Source organism: Papio anubis, chromosome 5 (genome assembly GCF_008728515.1).
Source record: "Papio anubis isolate 15944 chromosome 5, Panubis1.0, whole genome shotgun sequence".
NCBI classification, from domain to species: Eukaryota; Metazoa; Chordata; class Mammalia; order Primates; family Cercopithecidae; genus Papio; species Papio anubis.
In genome coordinates this window covers 53,792,047-53,809,671 of record NC_044980.1, presented here as the reverse complement: position 1 = coordinate 53,809,671, position 17,625 = coordinate 53,792,047, and the positions used below count along the sequence as shown (strand labels likewise).

The window sequence follows — 17,625 nt, the reverse complement described above, 5'->3', positions numbered from 1 at the left end:
AACATTTCATAGTAGTTAGTACTTCTTAAAAACAATGAAAAATCTGAACTTTCCATTTCATAATAATAAAATTGACCTCCCAAATTCACAGTTTTTATTATCAAAAATAGCTCTGGTCATTATTCAAGTACTTCTTGTGATAGAAAAAAAAGTTTTAAAAAATCAATATAAATGTAACAATGCAAGTTATTGGAATGGAACCCATTAGATTCTGTTTTTCCAGATAATGAATTTTCACAGTCCTATTCTCTCAGCCCGAACACTTCTCATCTTCTTCTTCCTCTCCTCATCTACTGGGCTAATTGTCATTCATTCTTTGGATTGCAGCTTAAATAAAATTCCTTTTGGAGCACTGCCCCTGGCAATACCCAACATAGACACACTCACAAGCCCTAATCAAAGTGACGTGCCTTTCCATCTCTGTCTGGTTGTACCTCGTACCTGATTCCTGTGTTAGCACGTATCTCTCTGTGCTCCTGTTGCCTGTTTGTCTACTGGGATGCTCCTGAACACTGTCAGTTCCCAGTGAGTAGGAATGTAGTTGGTTCACATTTGTGTTCCATGTGCCTAGTATAATACAGAGTCTTATCAGTCTGCAAAGGCCTATTCACTGAAAGGGTAAAGTAGTAACTCAGCATGTAAAATCTGAGGGCATGCTTTGAGGTACCCCTTCATTACCAATCACATTTTCCATGTAACATGGCCGCACAATATCACACTGACCTCAGTGGCCCCCTTGGGCTTTGGGGATTTGGTAGCTTATAAGATCAGTCACCTCCCCCTTAGAAAGTCTCAGCTCTGTGGAAGAAATGAAGTTACTGGTTGTCACTCCCAAACTTTTTAGTCTTGAATTTTACCCAGGAAACTGGGATTTTTGTCTTTAAAAGGTGAACAAGAAGCTCCGTTTATGCTTCCTTTATATATAGTCACCTGGCTACCAGCATTTAAATCTGTGGCAGGCAGGCAAATAGTTGATCAGTCAGGCTCCAGAGATGATATGAGGCCTGTTTCTCTGCAAGACAGAAGTTTTCAGCTGACATACAGGGACAGAACAGATTGAAATGGAAAGGAGGAGCTAGAAGAAAACAGAAAATCATAGCTTAAGCCTGAACTTCCTCTCTGCCTTGACAATGCCCAGGGTGACATCTAACCAAACAGTGTTATCTGGCAGACTCTAAGTAAAGGCCACTGTGGTCTTCCTTTTGGTCAATGCAAATTTGTGCCTCCATTACTGATTCAAACCAAATCGGCTTCTTTGGGTATCAGAATAGTAGGATTCAGTCTATACACAGCTAAACTCAATTCTGTTCAGCGAGAACAAAGTGCTGTAACTCTACCTCATCACATGATGACCCTGGAGGAACCAGAACTTTCTCGCTAGGCACTCACAGAGCCGCTAGAACATTTCCAAGCTCATCCTTGGATTTTGTGGAAGGCATGTGCTGCTTTGCACAAGCCACTTTTTTTTTTTTTGGCGGGGGGGGGGGGACGGAGTCTCTTTACTCTGTCGCCCAGGCTGGAGTGCAGTGGCATGATCTTGGCTCATTGCAAGCTCTGCCTCCCGGGTTCACACCATTCTCCTGCCTCAGCCTCCAGAGTAACTGGGACCACAGGCGCCCACAACCACGCCTGGCTAATTTTTTGTATTTTTAGTAGCGATGGGGTTTCACCGTGTTAGCCAGGATGGTCTTGATCTCCTGACCTTGTGATTCGCCCACCTCGGCCTCCCAAAGTGCTAAGATTACAGGCATGAGCCACTGCACCTGGCCCACACATTGCTGACTTGTTAACACACTACTGGTTCCTGTCACCTTGGGTTTTTTGCTTTTGTTTTGCCTTTGTGATTTTTTATTCCACAAGTGAGTTCTGGTTCATTTGTCATTAAAGGAGGTATCGATGCAACCCTGGATCAAAGGATTAATATTTTCTGCTTGCCATTACCTGTTCAGATATCAAGTTCCCGAGTGCCAGTTAATTGTAGGATTGACAGTAAAAGGAGATAATCAGTAACAAGTCAACCATTTGGTTTTCCAAAATTGTAGAGTAGTGTAAAAATATTAATTTCATACCATTCCCAGACAAAATCAATGGTTTCTAAGTTTTCACAGAGCAAGAACTAAAAAGGAATAATCAGGATATCGATTATTTGAATGATAAACTCTTAGCAAGAAGGTAACAGGTAACACTCTGTTCTGCACAGCAAGACCCCATCTCTTAAAAAAATAAAGTTTTATTAGCCAAGCATGGTGACATGCACCTGTAGTCCCAGCTACTTGAGAGGCTGAGGTGGTAGGGGGAATCACTAGAGCTCAGGAGTTCAAGGCTGCAATGAGCTATGATCACACCACTGCACTCCAGCCTGGGCAACAGAGTGAGACCCTGTCTCAAAAAAAATTTTTTTTAATTTTAAAAAGAAGAAGATAATTACTGGTATATAGACCAGAGCTATTTCAGAGCAGTTGCTTAAAATATTAACCTTTTAGTTTATCGAGTTTAAATTCTCCCCATTTTTCCCCTAACCATTTTATTTTATAATTAAAAAAACTAAAAGAATTCAGAAGTAAAATTTGGTGCATTTTCAATCAAACACAAAATTTTAATCACAAACTGATACCAATAAACTTAAGGACAATGAAAGGGAGCCAGAGGCTGAGTGGAACTAGTGAGAATTTACAAAATCCCAGGCTGCTTTCCCCAAGTTTCCGGCACCTTGCTAAGAGATTCATCATCTCAGCAAGGCATATTTGAAGAGCCTGATGCTATCGGCACATATGTGAGGCTGTGCATACAGGTTCCACAAAAACATCTAAAACTAAGGCAACAAAGCAGAGCATAGGCCCTAGGATCACATTCATTTAGTTCAAATCTCAGCTTTGTTACTTAAAACTAGTTCTTCAAATTCTCAAAGTTTTGGTTTTGTCATTGGTAAAATGAGAACAATGAAACTTACTTCCTTAAGGCTTATCATGAGGATTAAATGAGATAATTCATTTAAAGTGCTTATTTTGCAATGTCTGATCCACAGGAAGTGTTTATTAAGTGTTAGCCATTGGTAGAGGCAATATATATATATATATAATTATTATATACCTTATATATGTATCAGACATCTTTGAATGTATCTAAAAGTTTTTTAAATCATTATATTTTAAAAGCTGTCAATTACAAGTAATAACTTTATAAAGTTATATTTCAAAAATGTTGATGGATACTTTATAAATGATATTCTTTTCAACATAATTTATTAAGCACTGACTGAATACTGGATGCATTGTACTAGGCTGTGTAGGGAATATAAGTTAATCAGACAGCATGCTTTTTTTTTAACTTCAAGGGGTTTATAGTCATTTTGTGGAACTTGGCAAACATCTGAAAACTTAGAGAATACAAGATAGAATTTATTTAAGTACCTTTGGCTTAGAGTATTTCTAAAGCCTCTTCTGTATCTATTTGGACAAGCCATTAATATACCTCTCTAACAAAGATATCAGAAATATAAGAATATAAGGAAGGAAATATAAGGAAACAGGAAAAAGTTCAAATAGCTTCTCTAATTATAAGATAGTTTACAATAAATCATTCACTTCTAATAATGTACAGGCAATCATGAGAATATATGCCAACAATAAAAATTTCTTAATCCTGCATTAGGGAAAGCAATTATACATTGACTGCTTTTTCAAATTCAGAGTCTGTATGCCCTGGCTTCAGTCAATAAAATCAGTAAGAATTTCCTCTTCTCTCATGTCCCAGTGACACTCACATCAGCTTTATTTACCCCAAGTCAATCACTGTGAGATTTTACTGTTTTCTTTTTGGACATGTGTGATCTGAGCCATAATACAAAGAACGCCTAGGGACTTGTCTGGCTGGTCTGAAAGAAATCATTTGCATGTCCAAACTTAAAAATAATTCTTTAAAGTAAAAGGCTGTATCTGAAATGACTCAGAGAGCGATCAAATCAACAAGCCCCACATATTTACTGCTTTGTATTTTTCTGTCTTTGTCAGAAGATCACCCATGTGCAACCAACCATCCATCAACAAAGCCACCATAACAGGTAAGAAAGATCTGGAGCTTATTCTTCATGTGTCTAGGAAGAAACCATTTCTGCCAAAAGTCAATATAACACCAACACCAATTTCATGCTGCAATTTGAAAATGTTAAAGAAATAAATTCTTTCTTCTCTACATTATCATTTCTATCATTGATCTCACAAATTGTCTAAGCTGTTATTTGGAAAATTTTTACTGGTTTACATTTTTTTACTGATGTACATTATTTTTAACCATTTAACTATGTGCTTATACTCATTTGAGCATTGCTCTGGGCATTTGTATTTTGAGAGATGGTGTTACTTTCAAGTCGCTTCCCATTCTGGTTCCACACATGTGTTATTAGCATGATATAATATGTCATCATTTAGTTTAATAAGAGTGAAGGCATAAATAAAAGGAGTAACATGTTGGTTCATCAATATCTCACTTGTGTATAGGAAGGAACATTGTTTCAGTAGTCCAATAAAGAACTGAGAGAGCTGAGAAGAAACTCAGTTTGGGAGGGGAGAGAAGTTAATATACAATACAGAAAAAAGTTCAATGAGATCAAAACACAGGGATCTATAAATGTTTGGGAAAGAAAAGTAAGAGGAAAGATGAGAGAAGTCAAGTGCATAAAAATAAAATTATCTCAATTCCTATTAGTCTGCTTTAGGCACAGAACTTGACCCCAACTGAACCAAAAACAGAATGCATGATCTCATTTTGCTGAACCTGAAACCAAATTGAACTCTTTTGACTATTTCTTGAAACCCCAATTGATTCATTAAAATAATGGCCTGGAAAAGAAAACCTATGTTTTCTAAAATTGTTACCAGAAGAAAATTAGCATATTCTCAAAACTAAAACATTCTTCATTGGATTCAAGTGTCTTCCTTTAGCTCCAACCTATAATGTGCTAAGGAGCTCTTATTAAGTTATTAGTGAGTACACTTTGGTTGAAATTTAACTTTATCTTGTCCAGATGTCTGTTTCTGTTTGTGGACACCACATTAGAGTTGATTCTGGTATCATTGTTAATGTCATCTTTTCTGAAAGTCATCAAGTGGAACTTATATTTCAATGAATGTTAAATTATTGATTCTCTTCTTCATGTTTCTCTTTCAAAATATTATTGGTGATGACTTCCAGTTATCATTTTATAGTACATATATGGTTAACCAGTTTTGTTCTTGATATTGATCAAGAAATGAACAATAGGGCCAGGAGTGGTGGCTCACGCTTGTAATCCCAGCACTTTGGGAGGCCGAGGTGGGTGGATCACTTGAGGCCAGCAGTTCAAGACCAGCCTGGCCAACATGGCAAAACCCCATCTCTACTAAAAATACAAAGCTTAGCGTGGTGGTGAGCACCTGTAATCCAAGCTACTTGGGAGTCTGAGGCAGGAGAATCGCTTGAACCCAGGAGGCAGAGGATGCACTGAGCTGAGATTGTGCCACTGCACTCCAGCCTGGGCAACAGAGTAAGACTGTCTCAAAAAAAAAAAAAAAAAAAAAAGAGAAAGAGAGATGAACAATAAAAATTCCTGTATGCTAAAATAAATACTTTGAGTAACTGATTTCTTCTGCCAAAATTCAAATTCAATATAAATGAGGCTAAACTGAGTTGGAGGTGTGGAACTGGATCCCTCTGTTTCTATGCACTTTCCTATGTTGAGGTATGGACAAGCCTACATTTATGACCTTGTACCTGGGGCCTCTAGTGAGAGAAGCCACATGGAAGCTGGTCTTCACGCTGCTTCAGGCACTAGATCTGACCCCTATCAAGAGGGACTACCCTCAACCCCCAATTTTGTAATAAGCAAGAACTGACATTGCTGTTTGGGCAGAATGCAGTGCTATTTTGGTTCCTGGAAGCTTTTTTAGCTTGAGGTCACGTGTAAGCTGGCCTCACAGGTGGAGCAGCATTCTGTCTCCCAGAAGAGCAGCATCAGGTACCAGTGGAAATTGTTGTGTCTGACAACAGATGGTTGGGTGCTCAGTGGTCAGGGCAGCTGCCCAGCCACCCCAGCAGATGCCAGACACAGATTAACAGGAGAGAGTAGCTACACTCAAAGGGCACAGACTTGATCTTAAGCATATGTGACAGACCTCACAGAAGCTCCTAGAAATGTATACATAGTAAGGGGGCCCTTGAACCATACCAGAGGGAATTATGAGTCACAGAAATTAAGAAATTAAGGTGAATATGGCCTCATTCATACCCTCAAGCTCCTGACCTGAGGCCTAGGGACGAGGGGGATACAGAAATACCTTATCTAGAAAGGGAAACGAATTAACTGTTGTTACCACTCAGTGCCACTGGGCTCCTCACAAAGCACAACCGGAAATGAACTAAAACTGGGAATTCATTTTTCTTGCCCAAATGTAGCAAACCAAGGTGGGAACATGGCATAAGGATGGAGGGATGAGGGCAGTAGCAGGGGAAGGTTCCCCTTTCTGAGCCCATTTTGGAAAAAGTGGGCCTTTAAAACCTCAGTACTAGTAATAATAATAGTGGTTGAGACTTTGACATTAGTAAGATTTGAGACACTCAGAAAAGGCAGTGCTTGTGCCTTTCCTCCCTCCGCAACTGACTACTCAGGCCCCACCCTCTAGGCTCACTGCCCCTGAAGTTGGAACCTGGCTGTACCTTGGCAGTAGTCCTGGGAAGGGCAAAGAAGTGTTAAAAAGAGTCAGTGAGGCACCCTTAAGATGAATGAGTTCCTGTTGATAGGGGTCAGACCTAGTGCCTGGAGCAGCATGAGGACCAGTTTCCATGTGGCTTCTGTCACTAGAGGCCCCAGGTACAGGTTCACAAATGTAGGCCTGTCCATCCCTCAACATAGGAATAAGGTCTAGAGTAACAGTATAGCCTAACAGTTAAGTTCCTGGCTCATCCAAAAGGCTGCTAGAGCACACAGCTCCAAGTGCCTCTGGAGGGCAACTCCACAGAACATCACGATATGGTCCCCCTAGAATTGTACCATATGTTTGCTTTGCCTGCCCAGAACTCAAATCATGCTCCATCATGAGAGCTTTGTGGCCCTGGGCAGGTTGCATACCCTTTCTCTGCTCAGTTTCCTTGGCTATAATATAGTGACACTGCTTCCTACAGTTGTTGTTGGGTTCAATGAGTGAACACACGTGTTGCTCTTAGCATAGTGCCTCACAGAGCCAGCACTTAATACATCTTTTTAAATTCCATTTTGTTGTTATTACTTGGTTTTGTTTTTAGGGCCCACCGTATAGATAGAACTAGGGGTTTCTTCATCAGTTCAGGCTGCCTTAACAGAGTACCGTAGACTGGGTGGCTTATAAACAACATACGTTTATTTCTCACAGTTCTGGAGGCTGGAAGTCTGAGATCAGGATGCCAGCACGGTTGGGTTCTGGTGAGAGCCTTCTTCTCAGTTGCATCAGTGCTCTTTATAAGGGCACTAGTCTCATTTGTGAATGTTGAGTGCTCCACCCTCACAACCTAATCACCTCCCACAGGCCCAGCCTCCAAATATCAACACATAGGGGGTTAGGATATTGAAATGAATTTTGGGGGCACACAAACACTCAGTCCATAACAAGGGGTAATGGAAAGAATAAGACAAAGACACAAAGGAAGGAAAGGGAACAGTGAGAGAAAAGCAAGCTTGCAGGATCATAAGAGGAAAACTTATGGGTCCTTAAATTGGCCAAAATGGATGCACTTGCTTTGTGCCCATCAAAATGGGGTCTCCCACTGCTCCCAGCACTGTCTCCTTTATTCTCATCACAATTCACAGATGCTGGTGGCTTTGCGATAGAGATGATACACTGTTGTTCAGGATGAATTTCAAAGTCTAAGAACTCACTTTTGAGTCATAGTTGTTTGACGGAGAAACATTAATTCTCTATCACTTTTCTGTAAACCAACTCTAATTTTAAAAAAGAAGAGTTAAGAACTTCAGCTGTCTACATATGACATACCATGCTTTCTAAGGAGTTGTCCCATAGAATTTACAATACCCTCTTCCTCTTTTCAAGGTTATTACATCTGACATGTGTTAAAGCCAGGAGACTTTGATTTTTTTTTTTTTTTTCTTGAGACAGAGTTTTGCTCTTATCGCCCAGGCTGGAGTGCAATGGCGTGATCTGAGTCTCACTGCAACCTCCACCTCCTGGGTTCAAGCAATTCTCCTGCATCAGCCTCCCAACTAGCTGGGATTACAGATGTCCACCACCATGCCCTGCTAACTTTTTGTGTTTTTAGTAGAGATAGAGTTTCACTATATTAGCCAGGATGGTCTTGAACTCCTGACCTCAGGTGATCCACCCACCTTGGCCTCCCAAAATGTTGGGATTACAGGCATAAGCCACTGCACCCAGCCGAGAGTTCGATTTTATAGCATTAGGGTTTTAAAGCAGATAGGTCACTGACCAGTTTTTATTTCCATATATAGTAGGCAAACATACAGATCTAAAATGATCTAACAGTTCCTTAAAAGTAAGGCTTTGAAGTGTGCATTTATAAAAGAGACTTACTACTAAGTAGCTCTTTTGCTCTTTAGTGTGGTATGACAAAGATGATGTGTGTCATTTGGAGCCTGAATGTGAATCCAGTCTCTCCCTTTTGCTTCATTTCCTCATTTTGGAGATTTGAGTACCTAACACTTAGGACTGTTGCAAGAATTCAAGGAGATAAGTTATATAAAAGGATAGAGTTCAAGTTGGGCATGGTTGCACACACCTGTAATCCGAGCTACTCAGGAGACCAGGGTGGGAGGACTGCTTGAGCTCAGGAATTCAAGACCAGCCTGGGCAATGTAATGAGACCTTGTCTCCTAAAGAAAAAAAAAATGGAGGCCAGGCATGGTAGCTCATGCCTGTAATCTCAGCACTTTGGGAGGCCGAGGCAGGTGGATCACCAGGTCAGGAATTCAAGAGCAGCCTGGCCGAGATGGTTAAACCCTGTCCCTACTAAAAATACAAGAATTACCCCAGCACGGTGTCAGGTGCCTGTAATCCCAGCGATTCGGGAGGCTGAGACAGGAAATCACTTGAACTCTGAGGGCGGAGGTTGCAGTGAGCTGAGATCGGGCCACTGCACTCCAGCCTGAGCGACCGAGTGAGACTCCGTCTCAAAAAAAAAAAAAAAAAAAAGGAGAGAAAGAAAAGAAAGAAGGACAGAGTTCCGAATGTGATGAGGAACTCACCAAGTGTTTCTTCCTACAGCCCTGTCCCATGCCTGACTTTTTTGTTGTTGTTGTTGTTCCTAAATCTGATTTAAAAACTGGTAGAATAGAGGTAGCAGAGAATATTGGTGTGTCAGCTTCTTTGGTACACTTCATTTATGATTTTGTTTTCACATAGTCCTGGCATGACATTTTTAGTAATCCTTTTATCACTTAGAGTAAGGCTCACCTACATACATCCTTAATGTATGGTGCACACCAGAAGTAAAGAGTGCGTTGGAACATGAGAGGGTGGCAAAGAGTCAGAGATGCCCACGCCATCCCTGTATTGGGACAGTGATCCCATTTTTGAAGTACAGCCACGTAGCTTGGAGCATAGTCAGTCCCTGCAAGCATTTCGTTTTCAAACAATGTTAGCTCAAGGCCAAGTGTTCTGCAGCCATCTCATTAAATGTTACTACATCTTCACAGTACCATTTTCAATGTTTCTGAATTTCCATATTTCCAATATGTTTATTTAATCATCTTCAATTAGAGGATTTTCACGCAAGGACTCAACTCTAAAGAAACTTATTTAAATATCTTTATTTTAAAGATGAAAAAACTGAGACCTAGTGAGAGAAGGTGCTGCTTAGTGACAAAGCCGGGAATAAACACGTGGTTCCTTTTTCGAGTCCATGGTCCTTCTTACACCTTTATAAAGTAAAATAACCCATTAGATTTGGGTAGCCTTTACACCCACCATGGAAGTATAGGTTTTAGAGAAAGTAAATGAAGTATTAATATTAACTAATGAGTAATAGATGTGGCATTGTATTATTTGTATATGAGCTTGAAAATTTCTCATCCCAACCTCTCACTGGACATGTCTTTATATTTATAGCTATTTTGATTATATCTACTTCTTATACCCCAGAGGCATACAGACCAGCAGCCTAAGGCAAAGGACTTCTGGCTTTTGACTTTGGAAAATACAAATTCTTCTACAGGAGCAGTGAAACTAGTACAGCTGCCTGCTCTTTACCTGTAGGGGGAGACACATGATGCAGTGACAAACATAGAACAACACAGAAGTGGTTTTAATCTAGAAGAAAAAAAAAAAAACGGTCTGAGTCTTCATTCCATTTTGTATTTTTTTACCCTGAAGATTCATGGCTTCATTAAAAACAGTAAGTGCATTCTAAATAGAATTTAGTCAATTGGCAAGTAGAGAATTAAAAAGTAAACTACCCAAATAATGCTAGTCTGTTAAAACACAATGAGAAGAAATTTAATCTTATATGTTTATTGTTCTAAAGCACAAGCAGTTTCTAAGAATTAATAAGGGGGAAAAACAATAACGATATTTAACTGGGACAATTTTTTTTTGTTATCTGGGCTAATCGCTTAATGCTTTGAGCTTATCGAATGAAAGAATCTGAGCAACTATTTCATGGTGACAATAATGATGCTGGCTACTTACTTAGATCTGCCTTGTAAGTCTATGTGTGTATGATAAAAGCAAGTAGTATATATAATTTTTTAAAACGATATATAGAGACAGCTAATAGATGGGAGCAAGAACCATATAAAGCAGGCACAAAGGATCTACGTGAGAGAAATATGTAAGTCCTCAGGAGATACTGAAGTAAAACATGTGTTGTGTCAGTGTATAGGGAAGACAGGAGACCCAGCCATTGCCAGAGAAGCCCCACTTCCTCATCAACCACCAGCAGGCAGCAGCATCATGCTGTAGTTCTTTCTTTTTCCTTTAATAGAGTAAAGGTTGTGGCCACACTTTAATAATTGCAGAAAATATGTGTTCATTAATCTTTTTTAAAAATGTGATTAAAAAATACTGATGATACATTATGTTTAATAGATTTAATAAAAAACTGATAAAGCATCTAATACATCCAATGACTGTTGGATGTCCTAAATCTTTTAAGCTAATGGAGTTTACTTTTACAAAAATCCTCATTGAAAAAGAATCTTCTGGCAAAATCATTGAACTGAAAGATTTGCATAAATGCATGGAGTATGACTATTTATTAGTTAAACTTACGATCTTTTAGTGCAGTAAAAGTTTTCTTTCTTACAAATTAATTTGTTTTGGCCTTTTATGCTTTTATTTAGATAAGTAGAGCCATACCTATTAATATATAAAAAGATCAGATCTGACACAGTGGCTTTTTGACCAGAGATTGATTGAAGTTAGACTTAGTTTTATGAATAGTGAAAACAAGTGCTATGGCCTAATTGTGAGGGGAAATAATTTAATTGTACCTCTCTTGTCTGAATATCTGATTTGGATGCTTTGTTATAACTTTAATTGAAATAATTAAATGGGGCTGCATATTCATTTAGTCCAGCAAAAAGATTATGAGTCAAGCCACATATGTTAAAAACCCAGCTTTCCTCTTACTAGTTGTCTAATTTTGGTCAATGTACTTAAATTCTCCAAGTTTTGGAGGTATTCTTTATCAGTGAATTCTAACTCAGTGCTTAATATAGTACTTGGTACCCAGAATGTATTCAACAAATGTTACTTATCATTATTGCTATAATATTATTATTATTATTATCTACGTGGTCAGCAGTATTTTCCATGCACCTTATATATAGCATACATAGGCTCTGGAGGTAAAATGTGACTACTGGTTCAAGAAATTTACAAAGTAAGGGAGAAGGAATTATAAATAGTTAAGTACTAGCTAAATGCCATGATTGAAGCCTTTATATTTTTTATTTTAATTAATTAATTAATTTTTAGAAATAGGGCCTCACTCTGTTGCCCAGGCTGGAGTGCAGTGGCACGATCTCGGCTCATTACAACGTCCGCCTCCCAGCCTCAAGCAATCCTCCCACCTCAGCCTCCTGAGTAACTGGAACTACAGGCATGCACCAACATGTGTGCCTAATTTTGTATTTTATTTTTTGTATTTTTTGCAGAGACAGCATTTTGCCATGTTGCCCAGGCTGATCTGGAACTCCTAGGCTCAAGGAATCTGCCAACCTCAGCCTCCCAAAGTGCTGGAATTATAGGTGTGAGCCACAGAGCCCGGACTGAAGCCTCTTTAAATATATATATACACACCCACACACACACACGTATAAAATAAATATATTATATATATTTATATATAATAAATACATATATAATAAATATGTATAATATATTTATATAACATATTTATTATATAAATAAATATATAATATTTATATATAAATATGTAAATTATATAAAATATAATTATATATTAAATAAATACATATTTATTATATATAGATATATATATTAATAGAGAGAGAGAGAGCCAGTGGCTCTACCTAGGAAATGCTCCCTGGTAAATTTGAAGAACATAATGCTTTCCATGTGGTTAGGGGAGGATTGAGGATTACCTCACAACAAAAGACCAGCAAGAATAAGTATGGAAGCATGGAATGCTTGTCCATATCAGGGGACTGGGAGCAGTAAAGGACAAAATAAAATTAAAAGTGTATAGGAGCAACTGAACAGGAGGCTCCAGAGGTAGATTAAGGAAATAGTATTTGAGGCCTACGTAAATGACAGTGGACCTTATTTTATGGGTAGTAGAAAATCATTGAGCATTTCCAATCGTAGGAAAAAATATGCTTTTCAGAATGACAGTAATTGGAAGCAGTGTAGAACGAGACTGAAAAGAAGAAAGACTAGGGGCAGCCCTATACTCTTCAGGGGGCTGTCACAGACCTTGTACAAGATCATGATAATGCAGCTCTGAACTGGGGTGGTAGTGGGGCTGTGGAGATGAGGGAATGGATCACAACTCTTCAGAGATAGAGTTGAAGGGACTTGGGGGTTGATTAGAGCAGAGACCAAGGAAGAATAATTTTAAAGTGAAAGTGTGAGCCAGATGTGGTGGCTCACGCCTGTAATCCCAACACTTTGGGAGGCTGAGGCGGGTGGATTACCTGAGATCAGGAGTTCAAGACCAGCCTGGCCAACATGGTGAAACCCCATCTCTACTAAAAATACAAAAATTAGCTGGGCGTGGTGGCGGGCGCCTGTAGTCTCAGCTACTCGGGAGGTTGAGGCAGGAGAATTGCTTGAACCCGGGAGGCAGAGGTTGCAGTGAGCCAAGATGGCACCATTGTACTCCAGCCTGAACAACAAGAGAGAAACTACGTCTCAAAAAAAAAAAAAAAGAAAAGTGAAAGTATACACATGTTCCTTACAGTGAATGTGCATAAAGGGTTAAAAACAATCCAAATGCTAAATAATGTATGAATTCTATTTAGGGATTTAAAAATTCCCATAATAAAATAATTTTAATTTATTTTTGAGAATATTTTAATAACATGGGAAAATGTTTATAATTTAAAGAATACATAATAAAGTGCTGTGTGGGCAATAGGCATGCATTTAATGCACTTTAACAATGTATATTGAATTGAACTTAAATTAATTTTAGTTGTTGACCAGTAGTTAGCAAAGGTAGATAGGTTTACCATTTTACATTGAATCTAGTGATAAACATGTTATTTCTCAGGTCCCAGTTGTTAGTTTGCCTCTCCTTGCCTAGAAAGGGCACTGGTGAGACCCAGCCTAACAATATTTCAATATTATGGTGCCACAGTCGAGCATTCACTGTATTTTAAAATAATAATATCTCTCACATCGGGCAGCATTTTATGGACTCTTGAGCCTATGACAAAAATGTTGTATTATCCTTCAGATGATCAGAAAAACTACCCTTAGGGCTGGATGCAGTGGCTCACACCTGTCATTCCAGCACTTTGGGAGGCAAGGGAGGAAGATGGCTTGAGGCCAGGAGTTTGAGGCAAGCCTGGGAAACACAGTGAGACCTCCATCTCTACAAAAAATTTTAAAAATTAGCTAGACATGGTAGTGCACACCTGTAATCCCAGCTACTCAGGAGGATCATTTATGCCCAGGAAGTCGATGCTGCAGTGAACCGTGATCGTGCCACTGCACTCTAGCCTGGGCTACAGAGCAAAACCCTGTCTCAAAGAAAGAAAAGCTACCACGTGAATAAAGGATCTCAATGTCCCCAAAGTCCACTCCTGCCAGCATCCCTTCCCCGCTGCCCTGAGTTTAAAAAGAGCAATATACTTCACAAACCTGTCTCTGATCAAAGGAATCCCCAAGGGCTTCCTGAAAACAAACACAAAATGATTCCCAGACTTTCCAGAACTGAATATCTAGGATAAGGCTCAGGATCTAAATTATTAACAAATACTCCCAGCTGAATGGCTTGATTGACCAAATTTGGGAGAATAATGGAATACTGAAGGAAGTAGGTGAGAGGGCTGCCTGTGTACAGTGTTGTCACTGAGTTGTTGATAACTTGTTGGAAAATCCCTGTCTTTCTGGAAAGTGTATATAGTGACACTCACACCCTCATCTAACAAACAGTGCAGCCCAGGATAAGCAAGATCATATGTGCAAAGTGCTCCACGATTAGCGAAAGAAAATACAAGGTGATATTATTATCTGTGCTGACTTCGTCAAACTGGGCATCAGCGTCAGAGTCATCATCTGTTATCTCTCAAAATACATACAAGATTTTAAGTAGACCAAGTTGCTCCTCTCTGAGAAGAAAATCAAGTATCATGTCTACCTTTGTGGATGTGGGAGGGAGGGAGTTTGGGAATTGTTTAGTAACTGCTTTCTTTTTGTCTTCTCAGACACAGTACCAAGTCTCCTTAAACTAATAAAAGAGAAAAATATAAAAGAACCACACAAACTGCATTCTTCAGTCACTCCCTTTCTCCACAAAGTGCTCCCCACCCATTTCAGCCTTAAAAAATATTCTAGGCATACTCAGAAATACAATGACTGTGGTGGGGCAAAATGTTGAAAATTCCTTTGAGGCTCATTTCCCAAATTTTACTGGTAAGATGTTACACTGAATTATTTAACTCTAAATAAATAGGGAGTATAGTCACAGCATCCTTTCTTTTGTTGTATCAAAAAGCCTCTCTCAAAAAAAATGCTTTAAAAAACAGTTGGATATATTATTAATACTAATATTAATAAAAGTTAACATTTGCTGACATTTGAAATGTACTAAACCCTCTAGATGAGTAATCTTTTTAAACCTTATGATATCCAAAGACATAGACACTGTTGCTATTCCTGCTTCATAGATGGGAAACTGGACTAGACAAGTTGAATAATTTGATTAAGATACATAGGTAGAAAATGACAAAGTATGGATTGACTCAGAGGGAGAATGTCAAGTTCTCTCCTAAAATGTACTGGCCTGTACACGCATACACAAGCTGCTGGATCTGCTAGTCCTCAAAAGTTATTCCCTAGGGACTTCTCTCTTTCTTCTTTTTTTTTCTCTCTCCTTCCCTCTCTCTCTCTCTCTCTCTCTCTCTCTCTGTTTTTCTTTTTCTGTTTTCTTTTGAGAACAGAAAACAAATGTATGCCATCTATTCCTGAATGTATATGAGTGGAGGGTAGGACAAGAGGAGGGATAAGACCTATGGATGCACAGAAACTCTTGGGGAAACCCTAAGAACTCTATATATAAGATAAGGTAAGGATTCCTGCCAGGGGTGTAGGATTCTTCAAGGACTCTTCAATTCCCACAGTTCTCTTCCTGACTCCTCTGAAGTGCCTTTTGTCACCAGAGTGCCCAGGGACAGAGCATCAACAAGGAAAGGCCCAGGTGTATGTGAGAAGTCAGGCAGATGGGGTGTTTCAGAAGAACTGGGGTAACGCAGTGCTTCAGCGTTAGCACTCACCTTGCTTCTGGGACACTGACAACAAAGGCCTGAAAGTGCAGGCCCCACCTACTAGGAATATTCATCTTCTCTTTGGGTGAAGTCTTTTCATGCCAGTATCATCTCTTAGCTACCATTGCTACGCAAAAAATTTCCTAGCTCACCATCTCCGAATGCACTTCCTTGAGATATTTCTGATGCTTAAATATCCAGTGCTTTCTAGTGTGCCGTCTTCCTTCTCTTTTTTTTTGTGGTTCCTTTTCAGCACTGTTGGTCCTGTGGAAGTATTTCTGATTGACTGTATTCTATAGGCCACGCAAAACAGATGGGTGTTTATGACATTCTCTTCTGGATATGTTTCTGATGTTTGCATATTAAACACAGAACTGTCCATGTAAAGAATTTGATTTCTGCCTCTTCTTCGGTTTGCTTTTACTCCTTTAGTCCCTAGTATGTGAAAGGCTGTGCTTAGGCTCCAAGGACCCAAGGAGGAATAAAATACCTCTAATAAGCTTCAGGACCATTACTCTAGAGGTTTGTGGAACTTAAAAAGTTAAAATGTGTTCTGTTGAATGACAAAAAGCATTAAATTAATAGAAAACAGAGGGCTTATAAGTGAATGGATAAATGAATAAGTAAAAGAAGAGAGAAAGGAAGGGAGAGAGGAAGAATGGAGTAGAAGCAGGTGAGATTGTTTGCCTGAAGAGCTAAGAAGCTGCCTACAGTGTTAACTTAGAGACTGAAAAGGGTTTGGGAAAATAATTCAAGAATTTAGGGAACACTTCACAGCATGAGAACGTGGAATGCTGAGATTGGTAAAAGAAGAGATATTTCAAAATAGCCAAAAGGAAAATAGAAAAGAACTGGTCACAAAACTGCGATCTCAAAGTTGAACGACAAATAAGATACCTCTGAAGTCATTGATTGTGGACTGACTGTTATTTGACTAATATTGCTTCTACAGAGAGAGACCTAGGTTTTATCCTCCCATAGAAAAAAATCTCAAACATTGGTAGATTTTGTTTCTGTGTTTTGATGTACAAGTCAAAATCCATGTGAAGGAGGAGGAACAAGACTCAGGGGTCAGAAAATTGGGGTTTCGTGGCTGGCTGTCCTGCTCACCCACTTTACATGTAACCTTAGAAAAGTCACACCGATATCTTGGATCTTTTCTGTTAAAATGTCGTGGGTAATAATAATACCTTCCTAATTTTGAGGAATTACATGAGATAATCTATGTAAAAAAATTAGCGCAGTGTCTGGGACATAGTAAATGTCAGGTCTTATTTAAAGGCTTGTGGAAAGTGCTTAATATGTTGAAAAGTGTTATAAACTACCAATAAATATTATTATATTATTCAATTACTGTTGATCCTCAAAGCAGCCATCTCTGGAAACTGTACAATTATTTGAGCCCTGATGCTATTGCTGAAAGCATCTTGGAAGTGGCTTTAGAGACCATTTACAGACCATATAAGATACACACATACAAAAAAGCAATAAGCAATCTCACTGGTTTATAGTAACACTTCACTTATGACCAAAAATATTATTTCCAATGTGATTACCAACCCTATTCACCAGACAGAATGTCAAATTAGCTTAGATGGCGCTAACTCCAGAAATGAAACCATTCTTAAGGGATTATAAAGAGTTTTTTAAGAAGTATCACATGGACTTTCAAGGCAATTCCAAGACAGAGA

At 38.9% G+C, this 17,625-nt stretch overlaps 1 protein-coding gene across 15 annotated transcripts in view; it reads left to right on the top strand.

The window, feature by feature from the left end:
• PDE4D (phosphodiesterase 4D) overlaps positions 1-17,625 on the top strand; it is a 1,533,637-nt gene that overhangs the window by 1,322,684 nt on the left and 193,328 nt on the right. For all 15 annotated transcript variants that reach the window (XM_031666728.1, XM_031666727.1, XM_031666725.1 and 12 more), the window contains one exon: positions 4,011-4,060. In XM_031666728.1, the coding sequence (XP_031522588.1) occupies positions 4,011-4,060 (50 nt within the window). The remainder of the gene's footprint in view (positions 1-4,010; positions 4,061-17,625) is intronic.